We start from the raw sequence: 27,921 nt of genomic DNA, 5'->3' as shown, positions 1-27,921 counted from the left end.
GGGCTCAGGGGCACAGCGAGGCTCGGCCGGCGGAGCGGCGGCATGCGGCGGGCTCGGGCCGCGGCGCTGGCCGCGCTGCTCATCGGTGCGTGGGGCTGGGGTGATCCCGCAGGTGCCCGGAGGCTGCCGCCCTGCCTGCCTTCTGCACAGACCTTTTCTCGAGAGCTGTTCCCCTCTTCATCCCTCCCTCTTCTCCATCCCATAGTCCCGCAGAAATCTCCGGGTATTTTCTCTACCCAACCCTGCACAAGTATTCTTTCTTTATTACTGACAAAGTCTGTCCGTACCCCTTGCTAATTTCCTTCTTGTCTTTTTGTGCTTTCTCCCACATCCTCCCATTCTTCAGCGACTGCACCGATTCTTCTGTCATTCACTCATTCATCTCTCCACAAACCATTCATGGACACTTCCATTCCTGCATATCTTAACGCCCTCTGGGAACTGTTTTCCTCCTCATCTCTCTATGTTCCTGAATATCATTTTCTGCAAAAGAAAAGTGATTGTTGGTTTCTCCGTGGCAGTGGCTGTGGTCAGAGCCCAGGTACAGCAGGAACCATTCATGGAGACCACCGAGGGCACCGGCATCAACATCACCTGCTCACATCCCCAAATCCAGACCAGAGATTGGATCCAGTGGTACCAACAGCTCCCGGGCCAAGGACCTGAACTCCTCGCACTCACTGTGAAAGAGGCCAAAGAGCTGCCGGGCAGTGCAGGATGGCTGTTGGTGTCGGCAGATCGGAGTTCCAGCTCGCTGTGGCTCGCTGAGCCCCGGCGCGGGGACGCGGCCGTGTATTACTGCGCTCTGCGGGACACGGGCACAGGAGCCGGGGCTGCGGCCGGGCACGAACCGCCGCGGGCGGGGCCGGCCGGGGCCAGCAGGGGGCGCTGCCGCTCCGCCCGCCGGGCTCCCGGGCCGCGCCTCCGCAGCTCCTTCCTCTGCCCCGAGCCCGCAGCACCGGCCCCGCACGGCCCCGCACGGCCCCCAACACGCCTCACAACCGCCCCAACCTGCACTCACACAGTCCCCACACACAGCCCGGCCTCTCCTCGGGCCGCTCCTTGAGAGCACCTGGGCTGGGAGCTGACAAAGCAGCTGCGCTCACAGGCACACAGGGGCCAATTCCTGGAGTGCTGTCAGGTCAGTAGGTCAGTGCATGAGAGGCGTTTGCATTGAGGTGACAAAGAAATCTCTGTCTCTGCAGAAATGTCTCTGGTCCATACTGCAAGGTGCATTCTCTCCTGGCTGTGTAAGGCAGGTGTGCTTTTAATGCCACCTGAAGAAGAAATTCACCTCTTTACATTTTGTTCTCGTCCTCAGATGTCCACAAACATCCAGGAATGTGCATTCAGCATCTTCCTGAAACAGTAGAACATCTGCTAGGGAGACCAATCAATTGGTTGGAGTAGAGGAGCATTTCATATCATTGAAGGGCTTGCTTATACCCACCCTCCCCCTGACTTCGGTTTGCCCCTTTCCCTTCACTTTAGTAACCTGTCCAGCATCCAGAAGAACAAATGCCAGGATTTAGCAGTGCTGCAAGTGTTGGAGGGAGACACTTGAAAGACTGATCTCCACATGATGTTTCCCTCCAGAGACCTGCTCTAGGGACCCCATTTCCTTTGGGGACAGGAGCCTTTCAGCAGCTTCAGGAACTCTTTGGGCTGAGCAAGTTCAGCTGAGGCCACAGTCAGGGCATGTGAAAGGCCAGACTGTCAGGTTCTCTAAGGCTCACATCACATCCATTTTCCTTTCCAAGGGAAGAACAAGGATGAGGGAAAGTGAGGAACAAAGCACACAATGACACCAATGTAGCAGTAGGTGATAAGGGGAGAAAGAGAGAGCTCAGAGCTCTCCAGCTTCTAATTGATGGGCCATTAGGAAACTGCTGTGAGTTGGCTCAGGCTGAGCTTTGTCAGTGACAAGAAGGGACAAGAGGAACATGAGGATAATGGAGGTTTGAGGGGGTCTTGTGGGGTTAGGGAGCACCCACCAAGGAATGCTTGTGAGGCTGTTCCGCCTCCAGCCATGAGGTTCTTCAAAAGCCATCAGGATTTGGAGATTAGCAATGACCCCAGAGAGCTGAGGACACCTCGGGAGGGTGAGAAACCCCAGCAGGGAAGAAGCCCCTGAATGCCCAGGCCTGGGTGTGCAGCAGAGCTGGGCATTGCAGCTGCGGAGGTGAGGAGCCCACTGCGGGAACAGCCCCTTGCCATGGGAATGCTCACAATGCCAGGGGCTGAGGGAGCCTCGGGGGCTGCTGCTGGAGGAGCCAGAAACGCACAAGGAGCATTTCAGGCACTGCAAGGACAGCTCATTGCTCTGCCTGCTCCGCCGCTGCTCCCTTTGCTCCCGCCCAGAGTCGTTTGCGGCAGCTCCGTTCTCTCGGCGCTGGGACGTCCTTTCTGCCTCTGCCTCACTCAGCAAACACTTGCTCACTCAGCACCTCGGTCTCGGCATGCACCTCGCTTATCTCATCCTCACCGTCCTCCTGGGCCAGCTCCTGGGTAAGTCCTGCCTTTTCCCCAAGACTCCCCTCTTTTTCTTCTTCTTTTTTTCTGCCCAGGATATCCTCAAAAGCCTAATCAGGACCACGGGGGAAATGCCAGTGAATGAAGAGAAAAGGATAAGAAAAAACTGCTTTTGTTGGTGGTTTTGCAAGTGTTTCCTGAGGAAGCTATTTGATTTGGAAAGGGAAAGGGAAGAGAGAGAAACCTCGGGTCCTTCTGTGTCTTTTCTCTCACCTTAAATCCATCTGCCTCTGCCTCTCTCTCCTCATCCACGTGCTGTCACCTCAGGACATCTCAGCTGTGTCTGCAGTGCCATATTGCTCCTATTCTAGTGTAAATTCCCACATTCTGTCCAACCTGCCCCAGGCACATCACAGTTTTTCATACCATTCCATTATCAGGGTGATCCATTCTGCCTCCAGGCTGACACAGCTCTGCCACAGCTTCCCGTGTTCACTGGCATGGACACAAGCAGGGCTCCCTCTTTCCAAGCTCAGCTTTGTGTGTGCTCAGGAGCTTTCAGAGGTGACAGGAATGGGGAAGCAGATGAACCTTTCTGCTGGACCTGGCTGGGCACCTCAGGGAGCTGGAAGGCTGCTGGTTCCAGCACGCAAAGTTCAGGCATGGCAGGCTGTTCCCTGGTCCTTTAAGCAGAGGGAGCAGGAGCAGGGACACAGCCCAGCTCTCCTTTTGGCGATGCAGAGCAGAGAGCTCCGAACTCCTGCCCAAAATCTCTCAGGACTCTGCTACAAGGCAGGCACTTTTCTCCACCAGCGTTTTCCATGCACTTCCCATTGTGTTTCCCTGTGGAACTGCTCAGCATCACTTTCTTCCAGGCACCACGGGGCAGGACACGGTCACCCAGGAAGATGGACCAGTCTTGGTGAAGCAGGGACACCCCTTCCACACCACCTGCAAATACCACACCAGTTCTCTTACTGCCTTGCTGTGGTACCAGCTGAGGAAAGGCAGAGCCCCAGAGCTGATCTCCTATCAAGCAGGGACTGGCCGCAAGCCCAGTGGCCGTTTCACCACGGTCCTGAACACCACAAGCAAATCCAGTGTCCTGCAGCTGGAGGAAGTGGAGCTCTCTGACACTGCCTTGTACCTCTGTGCTGTGCAAGACACCCTGGTGCAGGGAGCTTCCTCAGCTGTGCAACAACCCAGGCCAGGGAGGGCATGTGTCAGTGCAAGGCTGAGCTTGGCAAAGGGACTCTGATCTCACCCTGATACTCAGCAGAATTTGCATCCACGAGTGGGTACAATGGTCTGGTGGTTTTTACCCCATCCATCCTAGCACTTCACTTAGGAAAATATTTTGGAGTATATTGACTTATCTCTGCATTTTGCAGTCTCTAAGTAAAAAAGAAAACTATCCCCTGTGCTTGCCTGAGACCTTGTCCTTCCACACCCCAGCCCTGCTGCTTTTGACCGCGCATGTCCTCAGCAGAGCCCGGGGCTGCTTGTGTGTCCCTGCCTTGGGTGGTCTTGGAGCAGCCCCGTTTGCAGAGACACACGTGAAGCAGGGATTTGTCTGTGGCTCCACACTGGGTAGGACGGCCCTGGCTCTGTCCGTGTGTGTCCCCGATCGGGAGGGAATTTCCTGACCATGCCAGGGACACCGAGCACCGCTCTGGCCCCGAACAGCACAGAGCAGCGGCTGCCCAGGCTCACAAACAGCCTGAGAGCAGCTGAGCGGGGCCGGCAGCCGCCCGCGGCAGGTGTGTGCAGGGTGGATCGGCTGCCCAGGCGGTGTGGCTGCTGTGTGCGATGGGACGCAGCTGTCCCTTGTCCCTGGCCATGCCAAAGGTCCTTGTGTCGCTGGTCGTGCAGGTGCCGTGAGAGGCGGGGGCTGAGGCCGGCCGGGGCGGAGCTGGCGGCGGCCCAGAGGAGGCGGCACGGCCGCAGCAGAGCCGGGGCTCAGGGGCACAGCGAGGCTCGGCCGGCGGAGCGGCGGCATGCGGCGGGCTCGGGCCGCGGCGCTGGCCGCGCTGCTCATCGGTGCGTGGGGCTGGGGTGATCCCGCAGGTGCCCGGAGGCTGCCGCCCTGCCTGCCTTCTGCACAGACCTTTGCTCGAGAGCTGTTCTCCTCTTCATCCCTCCCTCTTCTCCATCCCATAGTCCCGCAGAAATCTCCGGGTTATTTTCTCTACCCAACCCTGCACAAGTTTTCTTTCTTTATTACTCACAAAGTCTCTCCGTACCCCTTTCTAATTTCCTTCTTGTCTTTTTGTGCTTTCTCCCACATCCTACCATTCTTCAGCGACTGCACCGATTCTTCTGTCATTCACTCATTCATCTCTCCACAAACCATTCATGGACTCTTCCATTCCTGCATATCTTAACGCCCTCTGGGAACTTTTTTTTTTTTTTTTCCTCCTCATGTCTCTATGTTCCTGAATATCATTTTCTGCAAAAGAAAAGTGATTGTTGGTTTCTCCGTGGCAGTGGCTGTGGTCAGAGCCCAGGTACAGCAGGAACCATTCATGGAGACCACCGAGGGCACCGGCATCAACATCACCTGCTCACATCCCCAAATCCAGACCGGTTATTGGATCCAGTGGTACCGACAGCTCCCGGGCCAAGGACCTGAACTCCTGGCACTCACTATGAAAGAGTCCAAAGAGCTGCCGGGCAGTGCAGGATCGCTGTTGGTGTCGGCAGATCGGAGTTCCAGCTCGCTGTGGCTCGCTGAGCCCCGGCGCGGGGACGCGGCCGTGTATTACTGCGCGCTGGGGGCCACGGGCACAGGAGCCGGGGCTGCGGCCGGGCACGAACCGCCGCGGGCGGGGCCGGCCGGGGCCAGCAGGGGGCGCTGCCGCTCCGCCCGCCGGGCTCCCGGGCCGCGCCTCCGCAGCTCCTTCCTCTGCCCCGAGCCCGCAGCACCGGCCCCGCACGGCCCCGCACGGCCCCCAACACGCCTCACAACCGCCCCAACCTGCACTCACACAGTCCCCACACACAGCCCGGCCTCTCCTCGGGCCGCTCCTTGAGAGCACCTGGGCTGGGAGCTGACAAAGCAGCTGCGCTCACAGGCACACAGGGGCCAATTCCTGGAGTGCTGTCAGGTCAGTAGGTCAGTGCATGAGAGGCGTTTGCATTGAGGTGACAAAGAAATCTCTGTCTCTGCAGAAATGTCTCTGGTCCATACTGCAAGGTGCATTCTCTCCTGGCTGTGTAAGGCAGGTGTACTTGTAATGCTACCTGAGGAAGAAATTCACCTCTCTACATTTTGTTCTCGTCCTCAGATGTCCACAAATATCCAGGAATGTGCATTCAGCATCTTGCTGAAACAGTAGAACATCTGCTAGGGAGACCAATCAATTGGTTGGAGTAGAGGAGCATTTCATATCATTGAAGGGCTTGCTTATACCCACCCTCCCCCTGACTTCGGTTTGCCCCTTTCCCTTCACTTTAGTAACCTGTCCAGCATCCAGAAGAACAAGTGCCAGGATTTAGCAGTGCTGCAAGTGTTGGAGGGAGACACTTGAAAGCCTGATCTCCACATGATATTTCCCTCTAGGGACTTGCTCTAGAGACCCCATTTCCTTTGGGGACAGGAGCCTTTCAGCAGCTTCAGGAACTCTTTGGGCTGAGCAAGTTCAGCTGAGGCCACAGTCAGGGCATGTGAAAGGCGAGACTGTCAGGTTCTCTAAGGCTCACATCACATCCATTTTCCTTTCCAAGGGAAGAACAAGGAAGAGGGAAAGTGAGGAACAAAGCACACAATGACACCAATGTAGCAGTAGGTGATAAGGGGAGAAAGAGAGAGCTCAGAGCTCTCCAGCTTCTAATTGATGGGCCATTAGGAAACTGCTGTGAGTTGGCTCAGGCTGAGCTTTGTCAGTGACAAGAAGGGACAAGAGGATCATGAGGATAATGGAGGTTTGAGGGGGTCTTGTGGGGTTAGGGAGCACCCACCAAGGAATGCTTGTGAGGCTGTGCCGCCTCCAGCCATGAGGTTCTTCAAAAGCCATCAGGATTTGGAGATTAGCAATGACCCCAGAGAGCTGAGGACACCTCGGGAGGGTGAGAAACCTCAGCGGGGAAGAAGCCCCTGAGCTCCTGAATGCCCGGGCCTGGGTGTGCCGCAGAGCTGGGCATTGCAGCTGCGGAGGTGAGGAGCCCACTGCGGGAACAGCCCCTTGCCATGGGAATGCTCACAATGCCAGGGGCTGAGGGAGCCTCGGGGGCTGCTGCTGGAGGAGCCAGAAACGCACAAGGAGCATTTCAGGCACTGCAAGGACAGGTCATTGCTCTGCCTGCTCCGCCGCTGCTCCCTGTGCTCCCGCCCAGAGTCGTTTGCGGCAGCTCCGTTCTCTCGGCGCTGGGACGTCCTTTCTGCCTCTGCCTCACTCAGCAAACACTTGCTCACTCAGCACCTCGGTCTCGGCATGCACCTCGCTTATCTCATCCTCACCGTCCTCCTGGGCCAGCTCCTGGGTAAGTCCTGCCTTTTCCCCAAGGCTCCCCTCTTCTTCTTCTTCTTTTTTTCCGCCCAGGATATCCTCAAAAGCCTAATCAGGACCACGGGGGAAATGCCAGTGAATGAAGAGAAAAGGATAAGAAAAAACTGCTTTTGTTGGTGGTTTTGCAAGTGTTTCCTGAAGAAGCTATTTGATTTAGAAAGGGAAAGGGAAGAGAGAGAAACCTCGGGCCCTTCTGTGTCTTTTCTCTCACCTTAAATCCATCTGCCTCTGCCTCTCTCTCCTCATCCACGTGCTGTCACCTCAGGAGATCTCAGCTGTGTCTGCAGTGCCATATTGCTCCTGTTTTAGTGTAAATTCCCACATTCTGTCCAACCTGCCCCAGGCACATCACAGTTTTTCATACCATTCCATTATCAGGGTGTTCCATTCTGCCTCCAGGCTGACACAGCTCTGCCACAGCTTCCCGTGTTCACTGGCATGGACACAAGCAGGGCTCCCTCTTTCCAAGCTCAGCTTTGTGTGTGCTCAGGAGCTTTCAGAGGTGACAGGAATGGGGAAGCAGATGAACCTTTCTGCTGGACCTGGCTGGGCACCTCAGGGAGCTGGAAGGCTGCTGGTTCCAGCACGCAAAGTTCAGGCATGGCAGGCTGTTCCCTGGTCCTTTAAGCAGAGGGAGCAGGAGCAGGGACACAGCCCAGTTCTTCTTTTGGCGATGCAGAGCAGAGAGCTCCGAACTCCTGCCCAAAATCTCTCAGGACTCTGCTACAAGGCAGGCACTTTTCTCCACCAGCGTTTTCCATGCACTTCGCATAGTGTTTTCCTGTGGAACTGCTCAGCATCACTTTCTTCCAGGCACCACGGGGCAGGACACGGTCACCCAGGAAGATGGACCAGTCTTGGTGAAGCAGGGACACCCCTTCCACACCACCTGCAAATACCACACCAGTTCTTTTAATGCCTTGCTGTGGTACCAGCTGAGGAAAGGCAGAGCCCCAGAGCTGATCTCCTATCAAGCAGGGACTGGCCGCAAGCCCAGTGGCCGTTTCACCACGGTCCTGAACACCACAAGCAAATCCAGTGTCCTGCAGCTGGAGGAAGTGGAGCTCTCTGACACTGCCTTGTACCTCTGTGCTGTGCAAGACACCCTGGTGCAGGGAGCTTCCTCAGCTGTGCAACAACCCAGGCCAGGGAGGGCATGTGTCAGTGCAAGGCTCAGCTTGGCAAAGGGACTCTGATCTCACCCTGATACTCAGCAGAATTTGCATCCACATGTGGGTACAATGGTCTGGTGGTTTTTACCCCATCCATCCTAGCACTTCACTTAGGAAAATATTTTGGAGTATATTGACTTATCTCTGCATTTTGCAGTCTCTAAGTAAAAAAGAAAACTATCCCCTGTGCTTGCCTGAGACCTTGTCCTTCCACACCCCAGCCCTGCTGCTTTTGACCGCGCATGTCCTCAGCAGAGCCCGGGGCTGCTTGTGTGTCCCTGCCTTGGGTGCTCTTGGAGCAGCCCCGTTTGCAGGGACACACGTGAAGCACGGATTTGTCTGTGGCTCCACACTGGGTAGGACGGCCCTGGCTCTGTCCGTGTGTGTCCCCGATCGGGAGGGAATTTCCTGACCATGCCAGGGACACCGAGCACCGCTCTGGCCCCGAACAGCACAGAGCAGCGGCTGCCCAGGCTCACAAACAGCCTGAGAGCAGCTGAGCGGGGCCGGCAGCCGCCCGCGGCAGGTGCGTGCAGGGCGGATCGGCTGCCCAGGCGGTGTGGCTGCTGTGTGCGATGGGACGCAGCTGTCCCTTGTCCCTGGCCATGCCAAAGGTCCTTGTGTCGCTGGTGGTGCAGGTGCCGTGAGAGGCGGGGGCTGAGGCCGGCCGGGGCGGAGCTGGCGGCGGCCCAGAGGAGGCGGCACGGCCGCAGCAGAGCCGGGGCTCAGGGGCACAGCGAGGCTCGGCCGGCGGAGCGGCGGCATGCGGCGGGCTCGGGCCGCGGCGCTGGCCGCGCTGCTCATCGGTGCGTGGGGCTGGGGTGATCCCGCAGGTGCCCGGAGGCTGCCGCCCTGCCTGCCTTCTGCACAGACCTTTGCTCGAGAGCTGTTCTCCTCTTCATCCCTCCCTCTTCTCCATCCCATAGTCCCGCAGAAATCTCCGGGTTATTTTCTCTACCCAACCCTGCACAAGTTTTCTTTCTTTATTACTCACAAAGTCTGTCCGTACCCCTTGCTAATTTCCTTCTTGTCTTTTTGTGCTTTCTCCCACATCCTCCCATTCTTCAGCGACTGCACCGATTCTTCTGTCATTCACTCATTCATCTCTCCACAAACCATACATGGACACTTCCATTCCTGCATATCTTAACGCCCTCTGGGAACTGTTTTCCTCCTCATCTCTCTATGTTCCTGAATATCATTTTCTGCAAAAGAAAAGTGATTGTTGGTTTCTCCGTGGCAGTGGCTGTGGTCAGAGCCCAGGTACAGCAGGAGCCATTCATGGAGACCACCGAGGGCATCGGCATCAACATCACCTGCTCTCATCCCCAAATCCAGACCAGAGATTGGATCCAGTGGTACCGACAGCTCCCGGTCCAAGGACCTGAACTCCTCGCACTCACTATGAAAGAGTCCAAAGAGCTGCCGGGCAGTGCAGGATCGCTGTTGGTGTCGGCAGATCGGAGTTCCAGCTCGCTGTGGCTCGCTGAGCCCCGGCGCGGGGACGCGGCCGTGTATTACTGCGCGCTGGGGGCCACGGGCACAGGAGCCGGGGCTGCGGCCGGGCACGAACCGCCGCGGGCGGGGCCGGCCGGGGCCAGCAGGGGGCGCTGCCGCTCCGCCCGCCGGGCTCCCGGGCCGCGCCTCCGCAGCTCCTTCCTCTGCCCCGAGCCCGCAGCACCGGCCCCGCACGGCCCCGCACGGCCCCCAACACGCCTCACAACCGCCCCAACCTGCACTCACACAGTCCCCACACACAGCCCGGCCTCTCCTCGGGCCGCTCCTTGAGAGCACCTGGGCTGGGAGCTGACAAAGCAGCTGCGCTCACAGGCACACAGGGGCCAATTCCTGGAGTGCTGTCAGGTCAGTAGGTCAGTGCATGAGAGGCGTTTGCATTGAGGTGACAAAGAAATCTCTGTCTCTGCAGAAATGTCTCTGGTCCATACTGCAAGGTGCATTCTCTCCTGGCTGTGTAAGGCAGGTGTACTTGTAATGCCACCTGAGGATGAAATTCACCTCTCTACATTTTGTTCTCATCCTCAGATGTTCACAAACATCCAGGAATGTGCATTCAGCATCCTGAAACAGTAGAACATCTGGCAGGGAGACCAATCAATTGGTTGGAGTAGAGGAGCATTTCATATCATTGAAGGGCTTGCTTATACCCACCCTCCCCCTGACTTCGGTTTGCCCCTTTCCCTTCACTTTAGTAACCTGTCCAGCATCTAGAAGAACAAATGCTAGGATTTAGCAGTGCTGCAAGTGTTGGAGGGAGACACTTGAAAGACTGATCTCCACATGATGTTTCCCTCCAGAGACCTGCTCTAGGGACCCCATTTCCTTTGGGGACAGGAGCCTTTTCAGCAGCTTCAGGAACTCTTTGGGCTGAGCAAGTTCAGCTGAGGCCACAGTCAGGGCATGTGAAAGGCGAGACTGTCTGGTTCTCTAAGGCTCACATCACATCCATTTTCCTTTCCAAGGGAAGAACAAGGAAAAGGGAAAGTGAGGAACAAAGCACACAATGACACCAAGGTAGCAGTAGGTGATAAGGGGAGAAAGAGAGAGCTCAGAGCTCTCCAGCTTCTAATTGATGGGCCATTAGGAAACTGCTGTGAGTTGGCTCAGGCTGAGCTTTGTCAGTGACAAGAAGGGACAAGAGGGACGTGAGGATAATGGAGGTTTGAGGGCGTCTTGTGGGGTTAGGGAGCACCCACCAAGGAATGCTTGTGAGGCTGTTCCGCCTCCAGCCATGAGGTTCAAAAGCCATCAGGATTTGGAGATTAGCAATGACCCCAGAGAGCTGAGGACACCTCGGGAGGGTGAGAAACCTCAGCGGGGAAGAAGCCCCTGAGCTCCTGAATGCGCGGGCCTGGGTGTGCAGCAGAGCTGGGCATTGCAGCTGCGGAGGTGAGGAGCCCACTGCGGGAACAGCCCCTTGCCATGGGAATGCTCACAATGCCAGGGGCTGAGGGAGCCTCGGGGGCTGCTGCTGGAGGAGCCAGAAACGCACAAGGAGCATTTCAGGCACTGCAAGGACAGGTCATTGCTCTGCCTGCTCCGCCGCTGCTCCCTTTGCTCCCGCCCAGAGTCGTTTGCGGCAGCTCCGTTCTCTCGGCGCTGGGACGTCCTTTCTGCCTCTGCCTCACTCAGCAAACACTTGCTCACTCAGCACCTCGGTCTCGGCATGCACCTCGCTTATCTCATCCTCACCGTCCTCCTGGGCCAGCTCCTGGGTAAGTCCTGGCTCCCCTCTTCTTCTTCTTCTTTTTTTCTGCCCAGGATATCCTCAAAAGCCTAATCAGGACCACGGGGGAAATGCCAGTGAATGAAGAGAAAAGGATAAGAAAAAATTGCTTTTGTTTGTGGTTTTCTAAGTGTTTCCTGAAGAAGCTATTCGATTTGGAAAGGGAAGAGAGAGAAACCTCGGGTCCTGCTGTGTCTTTTCTCTCACCTTAAATCCATCTGCCTCTGCCTCTCTCTCCTCATCCACGTGCTGTCACCTCAGGAGATCTCAGCTGTCTCTGCAGTGCCATATTGCTCCTGTTTTAGTGTAAATTCCCACATTCTGTCCAACCTGCCCCAGGCACCTCGCAGTTTTTCATACCATTCCATTATCAGGGTGTTCCATTCTGCCTCCAGGCTGACACAGCTCTGCCACAGCTTCCCGTGTTCACTGGCATGGGCACAAGCAGGGCTCCCTCTTTCCAAGCTCAGCTTTGTGTGTGCTCAGGAGCTTTCAGAGGTGACAGGAATGGGGAAGCAGATGAACCTTTCTGCTGGACCTGGCTGGGCACCTCAGGGAGCTGGAAGGCTGCTGGTTCCAGCACGCAAAGTTCAGGCATGGCAGGCTGTTCCCTGGTCCTTTAAGCAGAGGGAGCAGGAGCAGGGACACAGCCCAGCTCTCCTTTTGGCAATGCAGAGCAGAGAGCTCCGAACTCCTGCCCAAAATCTCTCCGGACTCTGCTACAAGGCAGGGACCATTCTCCACCAGCCTTTTCCATGCACTTCGGTTTGCTTCCCATTGTGTTTCCCTGTGGAACTGCTCAGCATCACTTTCTTCCAGGCACCACGGGGCAGGACACGGTCACCCAGGAAGATGGACCAGTCTTGGTGAAGCAGGGACACCCCTTCCACACCACCTGCAAATACCACACCAGTTCTTTTAATGCCTTGCTGTGGTACCAGCTGAGGAAAGGCAGAGCCCCAGAGCTGATCTCCTATCAAGCAGGGACTGGCCCCAAGCCCAGTGGCCGTTTCACCACGGTCCTGAACACCACGGGCAAATCCAGTGTCCTGCAGCTGGAGGAAGTGGAGCTCTCTGACACTGCCTTGTACCTCTGTGCTGTGCAAGACACCCTGGTGCAGGGAGCTTCCTCAGCTGTGCAACAACCCAGGCCAGGGAGGGCATGTGTCAGTGCAAGGCTCAGCTTGGCAAAGGGACTCTGATCTCACCCTGATACTCAGCAGAATTTGCATCCACATATGGGTACAATGGTCTGGTGGTTTTTACCCCATCCATCCTAGCACTTCACTTAGGAAAGTATTTTGGAGTATATTGACTTATCTCTGCATTTTGCAGTCTCTAAGTAAAAAAGAAAAATACCCCCTGTGCTTGCCTGAGACCTTGTCCTTCCACACCCCAGCCCTGCTGCTTTTGACCGCGCATGTCCTCAGCAGAGCCCGGGGCTGCTTGTGTGTCCCTGCCTTGGGTGCTCTTGGAGCAGCCCCGTTTGCAGGGACACACGTGAAGCACGGATTTGTCTGTGGCTCCACACTGGGTAGGACGGCCCTGGCTCTGTCCGTGTGTGTCCCCGATCGGGAGGGAATTTCCTGACCATGCCAGGGACACCGAGCACCGCTCTGGCCCCGAACAGCACAGAGCAGCGGCTGCCCAGGCTCACAAACAGCCTGAGAGCAGCTGAGCGGGGCCGGCAGCCGCCCGCGGCAGGTGCGTGCAGGGTGGATCGGCTGCCCAGGCGGTGTGGCTGCTGTGTGCGATGGGACGCAGCTGTCCCTTGTCCCTGGCCATGCCAAAGGTCCTTGTGTCGCTGGTCGTGCAGGTGCCGTGAGAGGCGGGGGCTGAGGCCGGCCGGGGCGGAGCTGGCGGCGGCCCAGAGGAGGCGGCACGGCCGCAGCAGAGCCGGGGCTCAGGGGCACAGCGAGGCTCGGCCGGCGGAGCGGCGGCATGCGGCGGGCTCGGGCCGCGGCGCTGGCCGCGCTGCTCATCGGTGCGTGGGGCTGGGGTGATCCCGCAGGTGCCCGGAGGCTGCCGCCCTGCCTGCCTTCTGCACAGACCTTTGCTCGAGAGCTGTTCTCCTCTTCATCCCTCCCTCTTCTCCATCCCATAGTCCCGCAGAAATCTCCGGGTTATTTTCTCTACCCAACCCTGCACAAGTTTTTTTTTTCTTTATTACTCACAAAGTCTCTCCATACCGCTTGCTTATTTCCTTCTTGTCTTTTTGTGCTTTCTCCCACATCCTCCCATTCTTCAGGGACTGCACCGATTCTTCTGTCATTCACTCATTCATCTCTCCACAAACCATTCATGGACACTTCCATTCCTGCATATCTTAACGTCTTCTGGGAACTGTTTTCCTCCTCATGTCTCTATGTTCCTGAATATCATTTTCTGCAAAAGAAAAGTGATTGTTGGTTTCTCCGTGGCAGTGGCTGTGGTCAGAGCCCAGGTAGAGCAGGAGCCATACGTGGAGACCAGCGAGGGCACCGGAATCAACATCACCTGCTCACATCCCCAAATCCAGACCAGCGATTGGATCCAGTGGTACCGACAGCTCCCGGGCCAAGGACCTGAACTCCTCGCACTCACTATGAAAGAGTCCAAAGAGCTGCCGGGCAGTGCAGGATGGCTGTTGGTGTCGGCAGATCGGAGTTCCAGCTCGCTGTGGCTCGCTGAGCCCCGGCGCGGGGACGCGGCCGTGTATTACTGCGCGCTGGGGGCCACGGGCACAGGAGCCGGGGCTGCGGCCGGGCACGAACCGCCGCGGGCGGGGCCGGCCGGGGCCAGCAGGGGGCGCTGCCGCTCCGCCCGCCGGGCTCCCGGGCCGCGCCTCCGCAGCTCCTTCCTCTGCCCCGAGCCCGCAGCACCGGCCCCGCACGGCCCCGCACGGCCCCCAACACGCCTCACAACCGCCCCAACCTGCACTCACACAGTCCCCACACACAGCCCGGCCTCTCCTCGCGCCGCTCCTTGAGAGCACCTGGGCTGGGAGCTGACAAAGCAGCTGCGCTCACAGGCACACAGGGGCCAATTCCTGGAGTGCTGTCAGGTCAGTAGGTCAGTGCATGAGAGGCGTTTGCATTGAGGTGACAAAGAAATCTCTGTCTCTGCAGAAATGTCTCTGTTCCATACTGCAAGGTGCATTCTCTCCTGGCTGTGTAAGGCAGGTGTACTTTAATGCCACCTGAGGATGAAATTCACCTCTCTACATTTTATTCTCGTCCTCAGATGTCCGCAAATATCCAGGAATGTGCATTCAGCATCTTGCTGAAACAGTAGAACATCTGGTAGGGAGACCAATCAATTGGTTGGAGTAGAGGAGCATTTCATATCATTGAAGGGCTTGCTTATACCGACCCTCCCCCTGACTTCGGTTTGCCCCTTTCCCTTCACTTTAGTAACCTGTCCAGCATCCAGAAGAACAACTGCCAGGATTTAGCAGTGCTGCAAGTGTTGGAGGGAGACACTTGAAAGACTGATCTCCACATGATGTTTCCCTCCAGAGACTTGCTCTAGAGACCCCATTTCCTTTGGGGACAGGAGCCTTTCAGCAGCTTCAGGAACTCTTTGGGCTGAGCAAGTTCAGCTGAGGCCACAGTCAGGGCATGTGAAAGGCGAGACTGTCTGGTTCTCTAAGGCTCACATCACATCCATTTTCCTTTCCAAGGGAAGAACAAGGATGAGGGAAAGTGAGGAACAAAGCACACAATGACACCAATGTAGCAGTAGGTGATAAGGGGAGAAAGAGAGAGCTCAGAGCTCTCCAGCTTCTAATTGATGGGCCATTAGGAAACTGCTGTGAGTTGGCTCAGGCTGAGCTTTGTCAGTGACAAGAAGGGACAAGAAGGGACATGAGGATAATGGAGGTTTGAGGGGGTCTTGTGGGGTTAGGGAGCACCCACCAAGGAATGCTTGTGAGGCTGTGCCGCCTCCAGCCATGAGGTTCTTCAAAAGCCATCAGGATTTGGAGATTAGCAATGACCCCAGAGAGCTGAGGACACCTCGGGAGGGTGAGAAATCTCAGCGGGGAAGAAGCTCCTGAATGCCCGGGCCTGGGTGTGCAGCAGAGCTGGGCATTGCAGCTGCGGAGGTGAGGAGCCCACTGCGGGAACAGCCCCTTGCCATGGGAATGCTCACAATGCCAGGGGCTGAGGGAGCCTCGGGGGCTGCTGCTGGAGGAGCCAGAAACGCACAAGGAGCATTTCAGGCACTGCAAGGACAGGTCATTGCTCTGCCTGCTCCGCCGCTGCTCCCTGTGCTCCCGCCCAGAGTCGTTTGCGGCAGCTCCGTTCTCTCGGCGCTGGGACGTCCTTTCTGCCTCTGCCTCACTCAGCAAACACTTGCTCACTCAGCACCTCGGTCTCGGCATGCACCTCGCTTATCTCATCCTCACCGTCCTCCTGGGCCAGCTCCTGGGTAAGTCCTGCCTTTTCCCCAAGGCTCCCCTCTTCTTCTTCCTCTTCTTCCGCCCAGGATATCCTCAAAAGCCTAATCAGGACCATGGGGGAAATGCCAGTGAATGAAGAGAAAAGGATAAGAAAAAACTGCTTTTGTTGGTGGTTTTGCAAGTGTTTCCTCAAGAAGCTCTTCGATTTGGAAAGGGAAAGGGAAGAGAGAGAAACCTCGGGCCCTTCTGTGTCTTTTCTCTCACCTTAAATCCATCTGCCTCTCTCTCCTCATCCACGTGCTGTCACCTCAGGAGATCTCAGCTGTGTCTGCAGTGCCATATGGCTCCTATTTTAGTGTAAATTCCCACATTCTGTCCAACCTGCCCCCGGCACCTCGCAGTTTTTCATACCATTCCATTATCAGGGTGTTCCATTCTGCCTCCAGGCTGACACAGCTCTGCCACAGCTTCCCGTGTTCACTGGCATGGACACAAGCAGGGCTCCCTCTTTCCAAGCTCAGCTTTGTGTGTGCTCAGGAGCTTTCAGAGGTGACAGGAATGGGGAAGCAGATGAACCTTTCTGCTGGACCTGGCTGGGCACCTCAGGGAGCTGGAAGGCTGCTGGTTCCAGCACGCAAAGTTCAGGCATGGCAGGCTGTTCCCTGGTCCTTTAAGCAGAGGGAGCAGGAGCAGGGACACAGCCCAGCTCTCCTTTTGGCAATGCAGAGCAGAGAGCTCCGAACTCCTGCCCAAAATCTCTCCGGACTCTGCTACAAGGCAGGGACCATTCTCCACCAGCCTTTTCCATGCACTTCGGTTTGCTTCCCATTGTGTTTCCCTGTGGAACTGCTCAGCATCACTTTCTTCCAGGCACCACGGGGCAGGACACGGTCACCCAGGAAGATGGACCAGTCTTGGTGAAGCAGGGACACCCCTTCCACACCACCTGCAAATACCACACCAGTTATTTTAACGCCTTGCTGTGGTACCAGCTGAGGAAAGGCAGAGCCCCAGAGCTGATCTCCTATCAAGCAGGGACTGGCCGCAAGCCCAGTGGCCGTTTCACCACGGTCCTGAACACCACAAGCAAATCCAGTGTCCTGCAGCTGGAGGAAGTGGAGCTCTCTGACACTGCCTTGTACCTCTGTGCTGTGCAAGACACCCTGGTGCAGGGAGCTTCCTCAGCTGTGCAACAACCCAGGCCAGGGAGGGCATGTGTCAGTGCAAGGCTGAGCTTGGCAAAGGGACTCTGATCTCACCCTGATACTCAGCAGAATTTGCATCCACGAGTGTGTACAATGGTCTGGTGGTTTTTACCCCATCCATCCTAGCACTTCACTTAGGAAAATATTTTGGAGTATATTGGCTTATCTCTGCATTTTGCAGTCTCTAAGTAAAAAAGAAAACTATCCCCTGTGCTTGCCTGAGACCTTGTCCTTCCACACCCCAGCCCTGCTGCTTTTGACCGTGCATGTCCTCAGCAGAGCCCAGGGCTGCTTGTGTGTCCCTGCCTTGGGTGGTCTTGGAGCAGCCCCGTTTGCAGGGACACACGTGAAGCACGGATTTGTCTGTGGCTCCACACTGGGTAGGACGGCCCTGGCTCTGTCCGTGAGTGTCCCCGATCGGGAGGGAATTTCCTGACCATGCCAGGGACACCGAGCACCGCTCTGGCCCCGAACAGCACAGAGCAGCGGCTGCCCAGGCTCACAAACAGCCTGAGAGCAGCTGAGCGGGGCCGGCAGCCGCCCGCGGCAGGTGTGTGCAGGGTGGATCGGCTGCCCAGGCGGTGTGGCTGCTGTGTGCGATGGGACGCAGCTGTCCCTTGTCCCTGGCCATGCCAAAGGTCCTTGTGTCGCTGGTGGTGCAGGTGCCGTGAGAGGCGGGGGCTGAGGCCGGCCGGGGCGGAGCTGGCGGCGGCCCAGAGGAGGCGGCACGGCCGCAGCAGAGCCGGGGCTCAGGGGCACAGCGAGGCTCGGCCGGCGGAGCGGCGGCATGCGGCGGGCTCGGGCCGCGGCGCTGGCCGCGCTGCTCATCGGTGCGTGGGGCTGGGGTGATCCCGCAGGTGCCCGGAGGCTGCCGCCCTGCCTGCCTTCTGCACAGACCTTTTCTCGAGAGCTGTCCTCCTCTTCATCCCTCCCTCTTCTCCATCCTATAGTCCCGCAGAAATCTCGGGGTATTTTCTCTACCCAACCCTGCACAAGTATTCTTTCTTTATTACTCACAAAGTCTCTCCATACCGCTTGCTAATTTCCTTCTTGTCTTTTTGTGCTTTCTCCCACATCCTCCCATTCTTCAGCGACTGCACCGATTCTTCTGTCATTCACTCATTCATCTCTCCACAAACCATTCATGGACACTTCCATTCCTGCATATCTTAACGCCCTCTGGGAACTGTTTTCCTCCTCATCTCTCTATCTTCCTGAATATCATTTTCTGCAAAAGAAAAGTGATTGTTATTTTCTCCGTGGCAGTGGCTGTGGGCAGAGCCCAGGTACAGCAGGAACCATTCATGGAGACCAGCGAGGGCATCGGCATCAACATCACCTGCTCACATCCCAAAATCCAGACCAGAGATTGGATCCAGTGGTACCGACAGCTCCCGGGCCAAGGACCTGAACTCCTGGCACTCACTATGAAAGAGTCCAAAGAGCTGCCGGGCAGTGCAGGATGGCTGTTGGTGTCGGCAGATCGGAGTTCCAGCTCGCTGTGGCTCGCTGAGCCCCGGCGCGGGGACGCGGCCGTGTATTACTGCGCGCTGGGGGCCACGGGCACAGGAGCCGGGGCTGCGGCCGGGCACGAACCGCCGCGGGCGGGGCCGGCCGGGGCCAGCAGGGGGCGCTGCCGCTCCGCCCGCCGGGCTCCCGGGCCGCGCCTCCGCAGCTCCTTCCTCTGCCCCGAGCCCGCAGCACCGGCCCCGCACGGCCCCGCACGGCCCCCAACACGCCTCACAACCGCCCCAACCTGCACTCACACAGTCCCCACACACAGCCCGGCCTCTCCCCCGGCCGCTCCTTGAGAGCACCTGGGCTGGAAGCTGACAAAGCAGCTGCACTCACAGGCACACAGGGGCCAATTCCTGGAGTGCTGTCAGGTCAGTAGGTCAGTGCATGAGAGGCGTTTGCATTGAGGTGACAAAGAAATCTCTGTCTCTGCAGAAATGTCTCTGGTCCATACTGCAAGGTGCATTCTCTCCTGGCTGTGTAAGGCAGGTGTGCTTTTAATGCCACCTGAAGAAGAAATTCACCTCTTTACATTTTGTTCTCGTCCTCAGATGTCCACAAACATCCAGGAATGTGCATTCAGCATCTTCCTGAAACAGTAGAACATCTGCTAGGGAGACCAATCAATTGGTTGGAGTAGAGGAGCATTTCATATCATTGAAGGGCTTGCTTATACCCACCCTCCCCCTGACTTCGGTTTGCCCCTTTCCCTTCACTTTAGTAACCTGTCCAGCATCCAGAAGAACAACTGCCAGGATTTAGCAGTGCTGCAAGTGTTGGAGGGAGACACTTGAAAGACTGATCTCCACATGATGTTTCCCTCCAGAGACCTGCTCTAGGGACCCCATTTCCTTTGGGGACAGGAGCCTTTCAGCAGCTTCAGGAACTCTTTGGGCTGAGCAAGTTCAGCTGAGGCCACAGTCAGGGCATGTGAAAGGCCAGACTGTCAGGTTCTCTAAGGCTCACATCACATCCATTTTCCTTTCCAAGGGAAGAACAAGGATGAGGGAAAGTGAGGAACAAAGCACACAATGACACCAATGTAGCAGTAGGTGATAAGGGGAGAAAGAGAGAGCTCAGAGCTCTCCAGCTTCTAATTGATGGGCCATTAGGAAACTGCTGTGAGTTGGCTCAGGCTGAGCTTTGTCAGTGACAAGAAGGGACAAGAGGAACATGAGGATAATGGAGGTTTGAGGGGGTCTTGTGGGGTTAGGGAGCACCCACCAAGGAATGCTTGTGAGGCTGTTCCGCCTCCAGCCATGAGGTTCTTCAAAAGCCATCAGGATTTGGAGATTAGCAATGACCCCAGAGAGCTGAGGACACCTCGGGAGGGTGAGAAACCCCAGCAGGGAAGAAGCCCCTGAATACCCAGGCCTGGGTGTGCAGCAGAGCTGGGCATTGCAGCTGCGGAGGTGAGGAGCCCACTGCGGGAACAGCCCCTTGCCATGGGAATGCTCACAATGCCAGGGGCTGAGGGAGCCTCGGGGGCTGCTGCTGGAGGAGCCAGAAACGCACAAGGAGCATTTCAGGCACTGCAAGGACAGGTCATTGCTCTGCCTGCTCCGCCGCTGCTCCCTGTGCTCCCGCCCAGAGTCGTTTGCGGCAGCTCCGTTCTCTCGGCGCTGGGACGTCCTTTCTGCCTCTGCCTCACTCAGCAAACACTTGCTCACTCAGCACCTCGGTCTCGGCATGCACCTCGCTTATCTCATCCTCACCGTCCTCCTGGGCCAGCTCCTGGGTAAGTCCTGGCTCCCCTCTTTTTCTTCTTCTTTTTTTCTGCCCAGGATATCCTCAAAAGCCTAATCAGGACCACGGGGGAAATGCCAGTGAATGAAGAGAAAAGGATAAGAAAAAACTGCTTTTGTTGGTGGTTTTGCAAGTGTTTCCTGAAGAAGCTCTTCGATTTGGAAAGGGAAAGGGAAGAGAGAGAAACCTCGGGCCCTTCTGTGTCTTTTCTCTCACCTTAAATCCATCTGCCTCTGCCTCTCTCTCCTCATCCACGTGCTGTCACCTCAGGACATCTCAGCTGTGTCTGCAGTGCCATATTGCTCCTGTTTTAGTGTAAATTCCCACATTCTGTCCAACCTGCCCCAGGCACCTCGCAGTTTTTCATACCATTCCATTATCAGGGTGTTCCATTCTGCCTCCAGGCTGACACAGCTCTGCCACAGCTTCCCGTGTTCACTGGCATGGACACAAGCAGGGCTCCCTCTTTCCAAGCTCAGCTTTGTGTGTGCTCAGGAGCTTTCAGAGGTGACAGGAATGGGGAAGCAGATGAACCTTTCTGCTGGACCTGGCTGGGCACCTCAGGGAGCTGGAAGGCTGCTGGTTCCAGCACGCTAAGTTCAGGCATGGCAGGCTGTTCCCTGGTCCTTTAAGCAGAGGGAGCAGGAGCAGGGACACAGCCCAGCTCTCCTTTTGGCAATGCAGAGCAGAGAGCTCCGAACTGCTGCCCAAAATCTCTCCAGACTCTTCTACAAGGCAGGGACCTTTCTCCACCAGCGTTTTCCATGCACTTCCCATTGTGTTTCCCTGTGGAACTGCTCAGCATCACTTTCTTCCAGGCACCACGGGGCAGGACACGGTCACCCAGGAAGATGGACCAGTCTTGGTGAAGCAGGGACACCCCTTCCACACCACCTGCAAATACCACACCAGTTCTCTTACTGCCTTGCTGTGGTACCAGCTGAGGAAAGGCAGAGCCCCAGAGCTGATCTCCTATCAAGCAGGGACTGGCCGCAAGCCCAGTGGCCGTTTCACCACGGTCCTGAACACCACGGGCAAATCCAGTGTCCTGCAGCTGGAGGAAGTGGAGCTCTCTGACACTGCCTTGTACCTCTGTGCTGTGCAAGACACCCTGGTGCAGGGAGCTTCCTCAGCTGTGCAACAACCCAGGCCAGGGAGGGCATGTGTCAGTGCAAGGCTGAGCTTGGCAAAGGGACTCTGATCTCACCCTGATACTCAGCAGAATTTGCATCCACGAGTGTGTACAATGGTCTGGTGGTTTTTACCCCATCCATCCTAGCACTTCACTTAGGAAAATATTTTGGAGTATATTGACTTGTCTCTGCATTTTGCAGTCTCTAAGTAAAAAAGAATAATACCCCCTGTGCTTGCCTGAGACCTTGTCCTTCCACACTCCAGCCCTGCTGCTTTTGACCGCGCATGTCCTCAGCAGAGCCCAGGGCTGCTTGTGTGTCCCTGCCTTGGGTGCTCTTGGAGCAGCCCCGTTTGCAGGGACACACGTGAAGCACGGATTTGTCTGTGGCTCCACACTGGGTAGGACGGCCCTGGCTCTGTCCGTGTGTGTCCCCGATCGGGAGGGAATTTCCTGACCATGCCAGGGACACCGAGCACCGCTCTGGCCCCGAACAGCACAGAGCAGCGGCTGCCCAGGCTCACAAACAGCCTGAGAGAGCTGAGCGGGGCCGGCAGCCGCCCGCGGCAGGTGCGTGCAGGGTGGATCGGCTGCCCAGGCGGTGAGGCTGCTGTGTGCGATGGGACGCAGCTGTCCCTTGTCCCTGGCCATGCCAAAGGTCCTTGTGTCGCTGGTGGTGCAGGTGCCGTGAGAGGCGGGGGCTGAGGCCGGCCGGGGCGGAGCTGGCGGCGGCCCAGAGGAGGCGGCACGGCCGCAGCAGAGCCGGGGCTCAGGGGCACAGCGAGGCTCGGCCGGCGGAGCGGCGGCATGCGGCGGGCTCGGGCCGCGGCGCTGGCCGCGCTGCTCATCGGTGCGTGGGGCTGGGGTGATCCCGCAGGTGCCCGGAGGCTGCCGCCCTGCCTGCCTTCTGCACAGACCTTTTCTCGAGAGCTGTTCCCCTCTTCATCCCTCCCTCTTCTCCATCCCATAGTCCCGCAGAAATCTCCGGGTATTTTCTCTACCCAACCCTGCACAAGTATTCTTTCTTTATTACTGACAAAGTCTGTCCGTACCCCTTGCTAATTTCCTTCTTGTCTTTTTGTGCTTTCTCCCACATCCTCCCATTCTTCAGCGACTGCACCGATTCTTCTGTCATTCACTCATTTATCTGTCCACAAACCATTCATGGACAATTCCATTCCTGTATACCTCCATGGCATCCTCTGGGAACTGTTTTCCTCCTCATCTCTCTGTGATGAGTGAGATGAGGAGGAAAACAGTTCCCAGAGGAACTGGGACAGCTTGTGCAGGCTTTGTTCTGGGGATTGGCAGGCAGATCTGTGTATAGAAAGTAGGAATTGAAGTTTGTTCTTTTTCTTTCCCTGGCAGTGGCTGCGGTCAGAGCCCAGGTACAGCAGGAGCCGTTCCTGGAGACCACCGAGGGCACCAGTATCGCCATCAAGTGCTCACACCCCAATATCCGGACTGGTGATTTCATCCATTTTTACCGTCAGCTGCCGGGCCAAAGACCCGAACTCCTGGCCGTCACTCCTAAATCGACCAAGCAGATGCGAGTCCCTAAAGGGCGTCTGTCGGTGTCGGCAGATCGGAGTTCCAGCTCGCTGTGGCTCGCTGAGCCCCGGCGCGGGGACGCGGCCGTGTATTACTGCGCGCTGGGGGCCACGGGCACAGGAGCCGGGGCTGCGGCCGGGCACGAACCGCCGCGGGCGGGGCCGGCCGGGGCCAGCAGGGGGCGCTGCCGCTCCGCCCGCCGGGCTCCCGGGCCGCGCCTCCGCAGCTCCTTCCTCTGCCCCGAGCCCGCAGCACCGACAGCGCCAATGGCACCCAAAGGCCCACACACTCCGGGCCTGCTGGCCCTCACTGGCACTGCTATTGCTTCTCCTCATGTCCATCACATCCCTGAGCCTCCCGGATGCCTTGCTGGGAATAAAGCAGCAGCCACAGTTGGAGAAGCAGCATTAAAAGATCTCCTACTGCACGTACACAAGTTCACAGTATCACAAACACACTCTGGAACTTGCATACACCAAGAGTAACTCATAGCTCTGCATTTATGAAGAGCTGTGTGCACACACATTTCCAAAGGGGACACAGGCACAGACACTTCTCCTTCTGCCGTGTCCCCACTGATGTGCAAACATGCACACTCGCTCCCATTCCTGCTTCTGCACCCCAGTCTGCGCACACACATCTACATGAACAATCCTGACCAGAGATGTGCACACAAAAAGCCCATCCCAAAACGGATCAAGTCCCACACACTTACATATACACCTTCCCTTCTTCCCTCTTCAGCTCACTCTGATTTTCACTGTTTCTTGCCTCCACATGTGTCAGCATTGGGCTTCTGCTTCCGACCCTGCCCTGATGAAATTGACTTCAGGAAAGTATTTGTGCCTCTCTGGACATCTTATACTCTATTCTGCCTGTCAGAACAGAAACCATGCCATTGCCTTGCCTGACTCTTTGTCCTTCCCCACAAGGCTCCAGCCCTGCTGCAGTTGCACCCAGGTTTCCTATGACAGGTCCATGGCTGATTGTGTCCTTGCCTGTGCTCCAGGTTTGTGTGTGCTTGTGTTCAAGTAGGGTGTACAGGAATCCATGTGGGAGCACAAATTCGGGCATGAATGCCACTGATGGGCAGAAGCCTCTGCGTGTGTGTCTGTGTGTGTGTGTGTCTGTGTCTGAGTCTGTGTGTGTCTGTGTGTTACTTCACCAGTGAAATGCCTTGATCACACTGGAGATGCTCTCCACTGCTCTGCCCTGTGCATCACAGAGCAGCATTTTCCCAAATTCAGAAGGAGCCCGCAGGAGATCCTGCAGGACATTTGTCCAGGGAACAGGTGCTGAAATGCAGTTTCTGCTTCCTGGGCCCTCCTTTTCCAGCTGCTCTAAAGACAGACACAGAGACATGTGGACAGCGGACACACAGACGGATCTCTCCAGGCCAGTGCACAGCTGCTCTCCCCTGAGATGCATCACGTTGGTTTCATGGACAGAGAGAAAGGCTGGGGCTTTATGCCCAGGTCTTGAATCTGGGAATGTGGATTTTCTTCCAGTGCCCTGAAGGACAATTCGGGAGTCACCACATGACAGCAAAGGGACAATGTGAGGGAACAGATTATGGGAGCGAAGGAAAGCCAGGCACTGTCAATGGTGATGTCCACCATCCCAGCCCGATCGCTGCCCCCCAGGCCGGCCCCGCCGCTTGCGACGTGCAGAGAGCCGAGCGCCGCCCCGCAGGCCCCGCGCTCGCCTCGCCTCCGTTCCCTGCCAGGACTCGGCGAGAGCCCGAGCGGCAGCGGCGCAGGGCTCAGCCCCGGGGCGGAGCTGGCGGCGGCCCAGAGGAGGCGGCACGGCCGCAGCAGAGCCGGGGCTCAGGGGCACAGCGAGGCTCGGCCGGCGGAGCGGCGGCATGCGGCGGGCTCGGGCCGCGGCGCTGGCCGCGCTGGCCGTGGTTCTGATCGGTGCGTGGGGAAAGCAGCAGTGGGGGACGTCGGGGGGCTGGCTGAGACCCCGCTCGCCCGAAGATTTCTCTCTTATCCTTCTTCTCCTTCTCAGTTCTTGTTAGCTCTCTGTCCCCTCCTCTGCCACCATAGGGGTTTTTTTTGCCTCACTGAAATCGTTCTCTGCGAGTCTGCCTATGCTCCTCCAATTTTCATCCATCCATCCATCCATCCATCCATCCATCCATCCATCCATCACTCAATCCATCCATCCATGCAAATCTATTTTCCTCATCCCTTTCTCCTCCCTAAAATTCCAATTGTCCTTTAAAATATCCATCATCGATTCTTTTCCCCTGCCAAACCCTCTCGGAGCAATATTCTCTCTATACTTTATTATCAGAAAGCCGCCCAGATAACGCTGCTCTCTCTACCTCCCCATCTCCAACTGCATGGCATTCTCTGATAAAGAAAAGTGATTGTGCTTTTCTCTGTGGCAGTGGCTGTGGCCAGAGCCCAGGTACAGCAGGAGCCATTCATGGAGACCTCCGAGGGCACCGGCATCAACATCACCTGCTCACATCCCAAAATCCAGACCAGCCAAATGATCCAGTGGTACCGTCAGCTCCCAGGCCGAGGACCCGAACTCTTCGTGAGCATTCACAAAGACTCCAAGGAGCTGCCGGGCAGTGCGGGCCATGTGTTGGTGTCGGCAGATCGGAGTTGGAGCTCGCTGTGGCTCGCTGAGCCCCGGCGCGGGGACGCGGCCGTGTATTACTGCGCGCTGGGGGCCACGGGCACAGGAGCCGGGGCTGCGGCCGGGCACGAACCGCCGCGGGCGGGGCCGGCCGGGGCCAGCAGGGGGCGCTGCCGCTCCGCCCGCCGGGCTCCCGGGCCGCGCCTCCGCAGCGCCTTCCTCTGCCCCGAGCCCGCAGCACCGACAGCGCCAATGGCACCCAAAGGCCCACACACTCCGGGCCTGCTGGCCCTCACTGGCACTGCTATTGCTTCTCCTCACTTCCATCACATCCCTGAGACTCCCTGATGCCTTGATGGGAATAAAGCAGCACCCAGAGTAGGAGAAGAAATAATTAAAGAACTCCTATTGCACATACACGAGTTCATGGTACCACAAACACACTCTGGAGCTAGCACAAACCCAAAGAGTAACTCATAACTCTGCATTTATGGAGAGGTGTGTTCACACACATTTCCAAAGGGGACACAGGCACAGACACTTCTCCTTCTGCCATGTCCCCACTGATGTGCAAACATGCACGCTCACTCCCATTCCTGCTCCTGCACCCACGTCTGTGCATGCACATCTATGTGACCATGCCCATCCAGAGATGTGCACACATAAATTCCATCCCAACACGGAACTATTCCCACAAATGGTCTCCCTTCTTCCCTCCTCAGCTCACTGGTTTTGCCTCCCTGACCCTGCTCTCTAAAAATTGCCTTCAGGAAACTAGTCGTCCCCCTCTGGACATCTTACCTGCTGTTCAGCCAGTGAGTACACAAACCATGACAGGGCTTTGCCTGACCTATCGTCCTTCCCCACAAGGTTCCAGCCCTGCTGCAGTTGTTCCCAAATTTCCTCAGCAGCATCCATGGCTGATTGTGTCCTTGCCTGTGCTCCTGGTTTGTGTGCACTTGTGTTCAGGTAGGGTCCATGGAATCCATGCGGGAGCACAAATTCATGCATGAATCGCCCCCGATGTGCAGAAACCTGTGTGTTTGTGTGTGTGTCTGTGTGTGTGTATCCAGCGTGTCCCAGTGTGTTACTCCACAAGTGAAATGAGTTGATCACACTGGGAACCCTCTCCATTGCTCAGCCCTGACCATCCCAGAGCAGCATTTCACAAGACTCAGAAGGAGCCCGGGTGTAATTGGTCAATGATGCAGCAGGGTGGAGGAGATTTGTCCAAGGAAGAGGCTCTGAAATGCAGTCCCTTGGTCCTGAGCCCCCCTTATCCAGCTGCTGTAAACACAGACACACAAACACATGGAAACACAGACACAGAAATACACGGATTTACAGACAAACACACAGGTCTCGCCGGGCCAGTGCACACCTGCTCTCCCCTGAGCTGCATCACATTGGTGTCGTGGACATGGACAAAGGCTGGGGCTTTATGCCCAGGTCCTATATCGGTGGGAATGAATTTCTTTCCAGGGACTGAAAGACAATTCGAGAGTCCCCACATGACAGCACAGGGACAATGTGAGGGAACAGATTATGGGAGCGAAGGAAAGCCAGGCACTGTCAATGGTGATGTCCACGATCCCAGCCCGATCGCTGCCCCCCAGGCCGGCCCCGCCGCTTGCGACGTGCAGAGAGCCGAGCGCCGCCCCGCAGGCCCCGCGCTCGCCTCGCCTCCGTTCCCTGCCAGGACTCGGCGAGAGCCCGAGCGGCAGCGGCGCAGGGCTCAGCCCCGGGGCGGAGCTGGCGGCGGCCCAGAGGAGGCGGCACGGCCACAGCAGAGCCGGGGCTCAGGGGCACAGCGAGGCTCGGCCGGCGGAGCGGCGGCATGCGGCGGGCTCGGGCCGCGGCGCTGGCCGCGCTGGCCGCGCTGCTCATCGGTGCGTGGGGGTGATGAAGGCGCCGCGGTTTGGGGATGGGTGATCCCGCAAGTCCCTGGAAGCTGCCGTCCTCCCTGGCTTTTTCTCAGACCTCTTCCCGAGAGCTGTTCTATTGTTTTTCACTCCTTCTTCATTCCATAGTCCCACAAAAATCACCTCATATTGTGTCAACCCTGAGCGAGCTTTCCATATCTCTCCTTCTTTATTAGTTACAAGGTCTGTCATTAGCCCTTCTAACTTTTCTTCTTTTATTTCTGTGCTTTCTCCCACGTCCCTCCATTCTCCTGTGACTGCCCCATTCTTCCTGTCATTCCTGCATTCATCTCTCCACAAACCGTTCATGGACACTTCCATTCCTGCTGATCTTGAAACCTCTTCGCTCCTGTTTATTTCACCATCTCTATACGTTCTCCACTTTTTCTGTGAGATTTGCACTATGCAGTAGGGTAGTGCAGGAGTTCAGATTTGTCCTTTTTCTGTCACCGGCAGTGGCGACAGGCAGAGCCCAGGTGCA

At 57.0% G+C, this 27,921-nt stretch overlaps 1 protein-coding gene and 3 gene segments (V, D, J or C); 3 read left to right on the top strand and 1 right to left on the bottom strand.

Annotated features, from left to right (window-relative positions):
- The window catches only part of LOC139601518 (feather keratin Cos1-2-like), a 73,900-nt gene that overhangs the window by 22,815 nt on the left and 23,164 nt on the right, over positions 1-27,921 (bottom strand).
- On the top strand, positions 11,337-13,221 carry LOC139601548 (T cell receptor alpha variable 1-1-like). The segment is given in 3 exon segments: positions 11,337-11,385; positions 12,216-12,483; positions 13,161-13,221. Coding segments are annotated over 3 exon segments (378 nt in total).
- Positions 13,338-14,364, top strand: LOC139601547 (T cell receptor alpha variable 4-like). The segment is given in 2 exon segments: positions 13,338-13,380; positions 13,820-14,364. Coding segments are annotated over 2 exon segments (588 nt in total).
- Positions 15,758-17,653, top strand: LOC139601546 (T cell receptor alpha variable 1-1-like). The segment is given in 3 exon segments: positions 15,758-15,806; positions 16,648-16,915; positions 17,593-17,653. Coding segments are annotated over 3 exon segments (378 nt in total).

Source organism: Agelaius tricolor, unplaced genomic scaffold (genome assembly GCF_023055355.1).
Source record: "Agelaius tricolor isolate 1412-34295 unplaced genomic scaffold, bAgeTri1.0.p SCAF_31, whole genome shotgun sequence".
Taxonomy (NCBI): domain Eukaryota; kingdom Metazoa; phylum Chordata; class Aves; order Passeriformes; family Icteridae; genus Agelaius; species Agelaius tricolor.
This window is presented reverse-complemented; position numbering and strand designations above follow the sequence as displayed.